The sequence below is a fragment of the Necator americanus genome, chromosome III, assembly GCF_031761385.1.
Source record: "Necator americanus strain Aroian chromosome III, whole genome shotgun sequence".
NCBI classification, from domain to species: domain Eukaryota; kingdom Metazoa; phylum Nematoda; class Chromadorea; order Rhabditida; family Ancylostomatidae; genus Necator; species Necator americanus.
The window spans coordinates 17536692-17548564 of NC_087373.1; the positions used below are offsets into that span (position 1 = coordinate 17536692).

Here is an 11873-nt window from a genome sequence, read left to right on the forward strand (position 1 = left end):
TTCCAATGGGTGGCTAAGCCTAATTTTTTTTTCACGAAAAAGACGGTGATCAGAGACACTACAAAAGGATGGCACTACCGAGAGATCAAGTAGTTACCATTTACGGATGGTGAGTATGTGGTCGATTTCCGCAACAACAGCCCAGCGAAACGATTGCAGTTTTCATTCCGGTCCTGTGGTCCTAATCTTCCGATCCTGTATTCCTCTTATGTTGCCGTTCCTAGATTTGCGTCTGAGTCTCCGACAACGAATTTGTAGGATTTCTCGCTGCGGACCACTAGCTCAAGCTCCTCATAAAACGCGTCCAATTCGGATTCACATCCATGGCTGATGTTGGTGAGTAGCAGTTGATGATGCCATTTTCGGCGCTGAGGGCGCAGGCAAAGAAAGGCAGGATAAGGTGACAGGATCTCGCGAAAATCGACAAAATCGGCGACATATGGGTGCACAACAAAACCAGCACCGCCTACAATTCGCGACGGACCTTCCTATCTACGAATGACGAGTGTACCGTCATTCATTTGTCATACGCGGCTTCTTCTGCCTTTGGTCTCTTGTAGAACAAACACGTGGAATTTTACACACTCTGCAGTTCCGAGAACGGCATGTAGTTCAGCGTCTGTGGACACTGTTTCTCGCGTTGTAAGTACACATTCTGATACAATCTCCATAGTGTGTTGTGGATGTGTCGCAAGTCATTGTAGAGGCCAACCCCCATTCCAAAAGTTCAACGACTACGAAATGCAGTAAAATGTGTTGGCGCATCCCATGCGGATTGATATGCCAGAGACTTTATCCTTTATCTTTTTAAAGAACAATTAAAGGGGTTTTCCCCAGGAAAGGAGGCCCAAAAACAAAGGGTGACGTTCGGTATAAACCCATTGTTACTATTATACTATTATATTATTATTATTACTATATTATATTATTTTGATACCCATTGTTGATATGATTGTTGACAGGTTACCCTCCTAGCCCTACCATGAGAAAGGCATTGCAAATTCGCCCGAATTCAGTTTCAAAAAAGGCCAGTGTCGCACATTCTTATTGATGAGCATTAAAGAAATTCGCCCAGGTGGAGATGCCCAAAGGGCACCCACGCTACGTATTCGGCAGGAAAATCACCCAGGATTAGCACATATTACGGAATTTTATTCCATTTAAAGAAAGCATAAATAGTCATCCTTTCCTACAGCCTTTCTACAGCTACAACCTTCAACCTCTGTTTATTTCCTTTTTTAAACCTTGCAGTTTTTAAATTTGCAAAGCATAGCAGCCATGGATGTTAATGATCTCGCTTTCATTCCCCGATTCTGAATTCTATATTGCAGGATATGACGTTGTTCCCATCCTCCTCCGAATCGCATCGTGTTTTGCACATTCTTGGACAACAGGCCACCCTGAGAAGTATCTACAATTATGTGCTTCACTCGTAAATCTATGCCAAAACGGAGTCGGTTGGAAATCGAGGGGTCCACCATTTGGTGAGGCGAATATGCAAAGTAGAAAATTGCAGTAGCAAACTTTGGATAATGAAAGGAAAAAGATTTAAGACTTAAGAAAAAACGAGGACTACAAGATTAGCAAATTTTGACAATGCGTAAGCACTACGTCACAATCCAAACGAGTGACTTACGAAGCTCACGATCACCCACACATCCTTCACTGAGCACAGTGCTACAATACAAAATCTAAATTTGTAGATATGCTAATGGATTTCAGAGCAAATGCCGTACAAAATGAATACTTTATGGATATAATTCTATCTTGATGCTTCAGTTTTGCTCTCTTCTTAGGACGATTGAGAGTCATCCTTCTGCTTCTTTATCTTTTTCATCTGTTCTTCTTCATCTGCTTATTTTCTTCTTCTTATTCTTATAGCCTACAGGTCGAAGTCATTTTGCGATTTCTCCTAGGGAGAGCTCACCTGATTAGAGGATGTTTGAAGAGTTTATAAGTAACTTTGGGATCCAAAAATTGTTGCAACTTTCGAGTCACGTGTTCCCACAGAAGAGCTGATTTCTCTGTGCAGCAAAATGAAGTTACGAGAACGACTACACATGGCCGCATTCATGAACTTTCCCAGGAAGGTCTCAAGCTTCCCGCTGAGTGGAGGAATTTCCCAGTGAAAAGTCGGTATCCATGAAACGAAGGAGAACCTTTCCTGTCTTCTCAACGATAAAGCGGCATGATTCCTGCTTACCGTAATATACTTACGAATGAAAACTAATAGATTTGTACCCTCCCCCTTTATTTTAATATACCCGTAATATACTTACGAATGAAAACTAATAGATTTGGAAAACCTTCTTCACTGTTTTTAAACGTTTGTGCGTCTCCCTTTACGCGGTATTCACTAGTTAAATGATAAGCAGTTTAAGAGAATCTGATAGATAGGAATGTTAATAGCGTACAAATGCTTGTAACGTTTCAAGCCAGTAAAAACTTTACATTGATTTTGTGTTGTTTTCCTAGCTAGAAGAAGATTACAGTAGTCGACCTCGAACTCGAAAAAAGTGATTCGAGTGGAAATCAGTGTGATAGCAGTCAGAATGATGCACAGCGGTGGCAGCTTTCAGGGAGCGAAGTGCTTTTTAAAATATGATGAAAAAAAACGATGAGATGATGAAAAAAAACCTCATCATTCAACACAGAATAAAAAATTAAGTTTCAAACAGGCATTTCTGACTCTTCTTCCAGTAATATAGATTTCTCAAATTAAACTAACATATGATTTGCTACTAGCAAGTTTTTTATCCGACTTTTTTTTTAACACATACAGTGAAAAAGTGCCAACTCCAAGAAATAAAATTTATCAGTATCAACAATGACAGTAGAACTTTCAATAAATTGAGCAAATGAACGTGACGTATATGTACAGGACTAACTCTGTCTGTGAGAAAATACAGAAGAATGGCAAATTAGTCATGGAACTTTCGAGCAGAAGCTACGACAATGCCACTGCTGGTGCTGTAAGCACGTAAACTAGACAATAAGAACAATGAGCATCACGCTGCAATAAGAGCTGAGAAACTGGACAGTACTATCTTATGTACATACAAAAGAGAACAGAAGAGTCTTACATCCAAAATATCTTGTTACGTTCCGATACGGTCTCGGCCTCAAAACTGATTAGTGTCTATTGTGAACAATGGAATAACCGTGAAATTAGGACCAGAAGCAATTTCGGAGAATGCAAAGTAACAGTATGCGAACTATTCGAATCTTGTGAACTGTAAGTTGACTTCAAAGATCATTTCAAGGCCGTAGTGTGACCGAAGAACCGCATTACTTACCGCAAAGTTCTAATTTTCAATAAAGAAGTAATTGCCTGAAGACAGGAATAAGACCTGCGTCCTTTATCCTTAGACTGCTTATGTACTATGCTCGCAATAGAATGCACAGAATTTCTGAGCTGCAGAACACGTACCTAATCAACCATCTTATGAAATTTTGACCTTTTTCACACAATGAGTACAAGTGTGCGCCGGTTCTCAAAAGTAACAGTCGAAAGTAGCGATTCTGGGTGAAGTCTCAACTACAGTCTGAAGAGGGTATTAATTTGAGGTTAAGGGACCAGTTCGCATGATGGTTACCTTGCAGTCTTTACCAAATCACTATTATTTGAGATATTCGAGCTCGTCCTCTATGTATAGAGTTATAATAGGAGCTTTATATGAAAACGTCGGACTTACGATACACTGTATTTCAGAACGTTCTCAAAGAAAACCTGTTAAACTTTGACTACAGTAAAAAAACACACATTGTATTAGAACGTTTCCGTACGCCCTTACAAATACTAGCCACTACTTCTACCAGAGAACCTAAATAAGTAAACGGTAACTACACAAATCGTTGTAGCTGCGATAGCCGTCAAGCTTTGGCAAACAATGAGAGTTTGATGTTTATGGCACCTCGTAATATGAAATCTACTTAGGAAACAGGTTAAATAGTTTTGAAGGTAGAAATGAAGATCGATACCAGATAATTTACAGAGCTCCCAGCTTCAAACCATTCCTCACAGCTAGGCTATAGGATTGTTCAGCTGCTCGCGTACATGTTCCTCTAGACTTTCAGGATTAGTTAGAACGCCTGCCGTTGTCGCCAGGTGCACCTGAATAACAGATGGATAGATTTCCTGTTATTACCATTGTTATTCATTATTTATTATTGTTACATATACGTATACGAATAAGACTGCCACTGTTTGTGATAACCCTGTCTGAAGTAAACGCGAACAGGCATTCGAGTACACACTTTAGAGACGAATTATGTAGTGTTATATAACCTGAACAATTATGTGGCGCAAAATTCCCATATATTGCAAAAGGTGCTGTTACATTACACCCAACAACGCTGAAACCAGAAGAGTTACCTGTTTAAAATAAGCACGGAAGCTTTGGGAACAACCACGTTTTCACACGCTGAACTGCATAACGCTGTCACTGAACTCCAGAAATCAACCTATCATCCGATCATGGTTAGTAGCATAGGCCTGATAGCTCCCAACCGTACCCTTTCTAGGTGAAGCGGATCTACCCATTCTTGAATAGTCCAAAGTGATCAGGGTCGTCGACTGGATGAGGGATGCATTAATACGTTTATCGGAATTATTTAACATTATAGAAAATGTCATGTTTGGATGTCGTCTCTCGGAGCAAAAACTGTTTGCTTGTATGGATGAACGTTGTCAAGAGCTAAGACAACTCAGGAGGGTTGTTTCATAGCGCTCATTAGCAAAAGAACACTTGGAAAGTATTGAACTAATTGAATCAATTGAATAGCTGCTCCAAAACATCGTTATTCAGAGAAGGGTTCATAATCTACAAAATGATTAGAGGGAAATTAGTCTTGCTAGTTAACAGTTGCCAGAATACAACACTCATTTCTAGAGAGAAGTATAATTACTTATTTGATAAGGAGCGAAAACAGCAGCAACATAACATTCATCTTCTCCTGAATAATATTAAATGAGCAAGTTTGAAGCTGAATGAACAACTGCGGGAGCGAGTGAGCAACTTTGAAGGCGAACGACTATAAGGAAAAATGAGCACTTACATACAATGTAAATGTACCAATCTGAACGTCCGCCTAAAACCAAATTTCAGACCTTTCGTGGTGCTCGCTTCGTTCACCTTTAGTGATCAATATAACTTAGCAGTAGTAGGACTTTCTGTAATATTATAGCTTTGTTTTTCCTAGCAACGCTTTCTTCACTCTTTTGTTTTATCGTAAAATAAGGTGAACGACATACAAATAAAGGTTAAACTCTGTTGGCTACTATCTAAGTAGCCAAAAGTTTACGTGCTTTGACGATCTTTCGGAACAGAGGATGTTACCAATCTCAGGCAAAAGTGCTGAGAAATAGCTACGCGGAGAATTCAGAGGTGAAACACAACATGTGTAGTGGTCATGGCTAGGAAACAAATCACAACGTCTCATTTACTTCTCGCCAAATAAACATGAAGTAACTACGCGATGCTACTGCACCACGGCGCTCCAATCTAACACTGTCGTACAGTCACACACGCACACACACACCCACCCACACACCACACACACACCACAAACGCATGCACATACACACGCACACGCACGCACGCGTACACACACGCACACACACGCGCGGGGTGTGACGGGTCCACCAACGTCGAGTTGGCGCGCCGGCACCAGATGCCTATAGAGGGGGTGCGACGGGTCCACCCGCGTCGACTTGGTGCGCCGGGCGGTAAAGGTATAAAATACGGTAGGGCAGGTCCCACGGGTTCGAATTCCTGTGTCATGGTGTAGAAATGTCGTGCAGTTCGTGTGCATGTCGAAAAAGGTAAATTGGACGTTGCAAACGTTTCATAATTGTATCCACTTTCCGCGGTGCTTTCCACCTCTGCGACTCCTCAGTTCCTCAGAAAGTGGAAACACACGTGCAAACGGCTGCTTAAATGGTATCAAGCTGTTTATATGATCTGACGTGAAACGCTATCTTTATCAGTACGATGATGTCGTCCACGTCATTTCATGTTAAAAAATTATTCTGCGATAACTGTTAGCGAGAAACAAGAGGAAAACCCATACTTCGAGTAGTACTTTCAAATCGTTTCTACACTGTGTTAGGAACGAGGGGCATGTTTGAAGCTAAAGCTTGAATATTCTCCAAGTGAAGAACTGACGTGTTTAGAAAGAAAACTATGAAACCTTCCGCCTTTATTTATAATTTAAAAAAAAGAGAAAAAGAGGAAAAAAGCGTTGTTAGAACAACACAAATCTAATTTCACGGTTTTCCCAATTTGTTATATATCTTCTGATAGAGCGTGAACTGAGGATCTTTTTGTATGCAGCACTTACCTACCATTCGTTTTCTACCTATACGTTTCGAATATACAGAAAAATGAGCAAAAAACTCGTAAATCTCAACATTTCGGTCTTCAATTTCAGGTCCTTTTTTCAATTTCGTCGCCAGAGTTAAAAAAACAATTCTGATGAGATATTGCAGCAAATTTCCTACTGAATCTCCACATACTGTCTGTTTTTGTCGGTTTCTCTCACAGGAAGGTTATGGGTTTCAAAACTTTCAATCAATTCCCAACTTTTCTTAGTTTTTTTTTCAACTTCTTTTTTAATTTTTTCAAATCAATTTTTTAGGCTGTATGTATGTATGTATGTATGTATGTATGTATGTATGTATGTATGTATGTATGTATGTATGTATGTATGTATGTATGTATGTATGTATGTATGTATGTATGTATGTATGTATGTATGTATGTATGTATGTATGTATGTATGTATGTATGTATGTATGTATGTATGTATGTATGTATGTATGTATGTATGTATGTATGTATGTATGTATGTATGTATGTATGTATGTATGTATGTATGTATGTATGTATGTATGTATGTATGTATGTATGTATGTATGTATGTATGTATGTATGTATGTATGTATGTATGTATGTATGTATGTATGTATGTATGTATGTATGTATGTATGTATGTATGTATGTATGTATGTATGTATGTATGTATGTATGTATGTATGTATGTATGTATGTATGTATGTATGTATGTATGTATGTATGTATGTATGTATGTATGTATGTATGTATGTATGTATGTATGTATGTATGTATGTATGTATGTATGTATGTATGTATGTATGTATGTATGTATGTATGTATGTATGTATGTATGTATGTATGTATGTATGTATGTATGTATGTATGTATGTATGTGTGGCGAAAATATCGCATAATGATACAAAATTCTGCACCGGTGATGTGCCGAACCATAGCCATGCAACTGATAGGCGAGCACTCTACCACTGTACCACTGCCCAGAGTTATGCTTTCATGTATGCTGGCCTTGATAAGACAAGTTTGTTTCTGTCATATGTTAGTGAGGTAAATAAGCTTTTATGTGAATGTACGCTTCCAAATTTGCAAACTATCATCATGCTATATAATAATGGGTTTATTATGTCACGTTTGAGTCTGTTTATGTGTGTATCTCAGTCAAGAAATTCCAAAAGGAGAGGGAGACGAATACCATGGCGTCGGTTTGGTGCGCTGGAACCCCAACGCTGTAAAATGGGGTGGGACGGGTCCCATTGGTGATTGATGCGCAAGAGCCCCAACGCTATAGAATGGGTTTCTATGGTTCCTTCGCATATGTATTTCCCAGCATGTCTCTCTGATGCTGCCAACATCAAGAACGTTTCTTCAAAAAGAGAGAACACGTGCAAACGGCTGCTTAAATAAAATAGTAGAGAGCAGTTTACGCGATCTGACGTAGAACATTATTTTTATCACTACAATAGTGATAGCCACGTCATTTCATGTTAGCACATCGTTCTTTGCTAGTAGCTGAGAACGGACGAAACTCATACTTCGAATAATGTTTCCAAATAGTAGAGGCTTGAGAGAAACATAGATGTAAAATTAAGTTTGATTGTTCTCCAGAACTAGAATAGAACTGACGCGTTTAGGGAAAAATGTAAAAGCTTTCATCTCTGCAGTTTTGGTGGTTACTGACTACCAGTCTAAACGTCCGGATTTAGCCAAAAGCCGGACGCTCAGGCTGGTAGCCCACCAAAACCGCAGAGCCGTGAAACCGCGCGGCTCTGAACTCTGCGAGCAGCCTTATGTCCAACTTTGGACTCCAAATTTCAACGGAAACAAAGCCATGTATTGTGTGCATTTAATTCGTTACGTTCTGGTGTATTTCCAAACACCCTTCACTGCTTGGCGGTTTTCCCTCTGAACGGAGATATGTTGTTGAATACTGCGAATCTTCGCAAGCAGTGAAAAGCACCTCTTTTGTTCTTTTCGTGGTAACTGGACAGCTTAGGTGAAGGGATCACTTAGCCAACCACTCTGAAATGAAGAGGGCGGGAAGACGGGCCCTGACAATCGCATGGATGCTTATCAGACCAATTAGCGACGGAGTGTATTTTAAAGAAGTTTACTGCCATCGCTTCCCAAATGTCTGGCTCTGCATATCTACTGCTGACCATATCCCTTATCGCAAACATGCTGAAAAGCATCGATGCGTTAGTCGGAACCGGCGCTCCAACCCCTTTCACTTTTGGACGGTTTTATACGGGACCTCTCCACGTTTTGGATGGTTCGCGAAAGAACACCCTTCACTTTTGGACGGTTTTCGAAGGGATTCTCATAACTTGAGCTGCACCCCGTTAACTTGACCCCCTTCAGCTGACGAGGGTCCAGCTCCTGCTTATCGCACCTCTGCTGAAAAGGATCCTGCTGTCTATCAGTTTGAGTATGTAACCTTTTAAGTACGCTAGAAAACGGAGGAGTATCGAACTGGTTTCGGAATTCAGACACATCTAAGTAATCTAAGGGAAGTTTCTGATAAAGTCTTGATGGAATCAGTTTTCAACAAGAAATTTCATTTAGCTAATCTGAAGCTATCAGATGGATCTTTCCGACATTTCTAGTGAAATTTTTTTTGGTCGCGATACGGCTACAAATCTGAGCTCATTTTACATCATGCATATCTCTCCTCAAAACAGACAAGAATTAGTTGAATCTGTATTTTTTTTTTAACTGTCCGTGTCCCTAGATAACACAAATATTGTTAGCACCCGAGAGACGCCTGTATTTTCGACCTCCTGGAAGAAAAAGAGTTCACTTCAATAGTTTTGTAAATTTCCTGAGGATAACATCTAGATAAGATTCGCTACTTCACTCTCAGTGGACTGCCGCGCTATTTACTATGTCATGAGGTATTAATAATAAGCACATGCTTTAAATGCCATCTACACATTCATTTCCTATCCATATACTGTACATAGGCCTGCGATTTGTAACTACTCCTTCTACTGCCCTACTCAATTCAAAAATTTCAATAACTTTCCTTTTATATTCTTCTTTTAATATTTTGTAAGTGCGTAGTTCTCTTTAGTCAAGACATTTTGAAGTGGTTATCATGTTGACGTCACCCCGAGTATACCTGTTGGATACATAATATCTCGGAGACATTCGGGGAAGAACGGGAGCCTCTTTATGATTTCCACAGGAACTTGTTCGTCATCAGTATCATCAACCTAGAGTAATGCTTAGTCATCGTCCATATGCGTCGTACGACTGGAACGTTCTACTCTACTACGTCGTGGTACGACTGCGAAATCACAGAAGGTGCGAACTTTGTGCCGCATGTACCCACGCACCCACCCGGAAGACAGTGAAAACACCACTAAAGATGAGCTCAAGCTCAGCTGCGTTGATGTCTGAAACGACCAGCAAGCAGATTTACAGTCGGAATATACGCGGATGTAAAGTTGTTTTATTGTTATTCTCAGGTTTCTCAACAAAACAACACGATGTGCTAGAAAGATGGTAATATCCAGCATTCCGTATCATAACAGTAGCCGTCCGATCAATATATATATATATATACAAGTCTGATCGTCCGGCTTACGCCGGACTCTCAGACTTTGTGTGGTGTTCGCTTCGCTCACTTTCATCAACTAACCAAAATATACTTTTAAATTGAAATTCAAAAATTAGTGGTAGTGATATTTTCTGTAAATAATAAGAGTTCTGTTTTCATGTTGTTTTGTTATTTTCTTCTTTCTTTTTTAATAGAGCAGTGGATACGTGAGAAGATCGCATCGTTTATCTATGTCACTGATGTTCATCAACTTTGATCCTGCAGCCTGTCGAACATGGACCGCAAGACTCCTTCTTGCAGGAACGTCGTTTTCTTCACCCACGTATACGACTGCTACTTCGTTTGCAGTAGGAATAGCGTACTCTCCTCTTGCAAAACCCCGCTCTCTGCTGTCATCGAATACCATGCGAATTGGTATGGTTTGCCGATTTTCTCGCTGGGCTGCCGCTATTTCCATTTGCTCCACTTCGCTCATCATTTTAAACGATTGAGCGTAGACATTGTTACGCGCAAACCATTCACTCAAAAACAGCATGAGGTTAGGGTCGCAGTCCGAATTCCGCATATTCCCAAGGCGCTGTTGGGCAGCCATTTCAGTGTCTAGAATATATATTTGACCGAATTGACGTTGCTCCCCTTGGTGAGGATGAAGCGCACCCAGTCGGTGATAGATTTGCCCGTGAATTCGGTAACAATATGGCCCCCTTCCAGAAATTGTGTCAACTTGAGCCCCCATCGAAGTCATCGCGAGAGCAGAGTTGAATGCTCTTATATTTTCAAGAAAGTTGCGCTGACGGTGCGTCATCTCTGTGGGAGCCGCTCTATCTCGCACAAAGAGCTGTTTTAATTGCTCTGGAAACTCCTCAAACAGATTCAAGTTGAATCGCCCTCGGTCACAGCAATCAGAAAAAATGTACGGATGCTGTCGCTTCACTTCAAAGGCGAAGTGCAAAGCTCCACAATTTGAACAGCGATTTTCTAGTGCTCCAAGGTAGTTCACATCCGTGATGCGAGAACGCAGTGCTAAACCTGTCATTTCAGGAGCGGCATTACGGCGAATATGTCTTTCGGAGTCGTTGCGTAAGCGTTCAGCGCGCTGTTCTTCTGGTTCATTCTGTCGTTGCAATCGTTGGCGCTCAGCGTTTGCAGGGCGTCTTGCTGAACGTTGCTCAGAACTCTCATTTTCGGGCCGCCTTTGTTCAAGTTGAGCATTTGACAGCAGTCTGGCAGATCGCTGCTCATCGTTCTCCTTTTGTCGTAGCCTCTGGTGGCGTTGTGAGTCCTCCAGTAGTCTTGCAAACCGCTGTTCATCGTTCTCACCTTGGCGTCTCCTTTGCTGGCGTTGTGAGTTCCCCAGTAGTCTTGCAGACCGCTGTTCATCGTTCTCACTTTGGCGTCTCCTTTGCTGGCGTTGTGAGTTCCCCAGAAGTCTTGCAGACCGCTGTTCATCGTTCTCACCTTGGCGTCTCCTTTGCTGGCGTTGTGAGTTCCCCAGAAGTCTTGCAGATCGCTGTTCATCGTTCTCACCTTGGCGTCTCCTTTGCTGGCGTTGTGAGTTCCCCAGAAGTCTTGCAGACCGCTGTTCATCGTTCTCACCTTGGCGTCTCCTTTGCTGGCGTTGTGAGTTCCCCAGAAGTCTTGCAGATCGCTGTTCATCGTTCTCACCTTGGCGTCTCCTTTGCTGGCGTTGTGAGTTCCCCAGAAGTCTTGCAGATCGCTGTTCATCGTTCTCACTTTGGCGTCTCCTTTGCTGGCGTTGTGAGTTCTCCAGTAGTCTTGCAGACCGCTGGCCATCGTTCTCACTTTGGCGTCTCCTTTGCTGGCGTTGTGAGTTCCCCAGAAGTCTTGCAGATCGCTGTTCATCGTTCTCACTTTGGCGTCTCCTTTGCTGGCGTTGTGAGTTCCCCAGAAGTCTTGCAGACCGCTGTTCATCGTTCTCACCTTGGCGTCTCCTTTGCTGG

The 11873-nt window shown here is 41.4% G+C and overlaps 3 protein-coding genes across 3 annotated transcripts in view; all 3 read right to left on the reverse strand.

Moving 5' to 3' along the window:
- Window positions 1–206: 206 nt before the first annotated feature.
- Window positions 207–5783, reverse strand: RB195_009915 (uncharacterized protein; the record flags this gene model as incomplete). The annotated part of the gene is made up of 5 exons (XM_064190684.1): window positions 207–466; window positions 3084–3121; window positions 3764–3824; window positions 3982–4004; window positions 5704–5783. 5 exons carry the CDS (start codon window positions 5781–5783, stop codon window positions 207–209), a joined length of 462 nt encoding a protein of 153 aa, XP_064048267.1.
- RB195_009916 (uncharacterized protein) lies at window positions 4025–11844 on the reverse strand (the record flags this gene model as incomplete). Its single annotated transcript, XM_064190685.1, has 3 exons — window positions 4025–4114; window positions 10235–11176; window positions 11233–11844. The coding sequence occupies 3 exons, from the start codon at window positions 11842–11844 to the stop codon at window positions 4025–4027; spliced, it is 1644 nt and encodes a 547-aa protein (XP_064048268.1).
- RB195_009917 (uncharacterized protein) overlaps window positions 10100–11873 on the reverse strand; it is a gene marked incomplete at both ends in the record, with an annotated part of 3083 nt that continues 1309 nt past the window's right edge. Inside the window, one exon of the mRNA XM_064190686.1 lies at window positions 10100–11873. This exon is cut by the window's right edge and continues 60 nt beyond it. Within this exon, the coding sequence (XP_064048269.1) occupies window positions 10100–11873 (1774 nt within the window).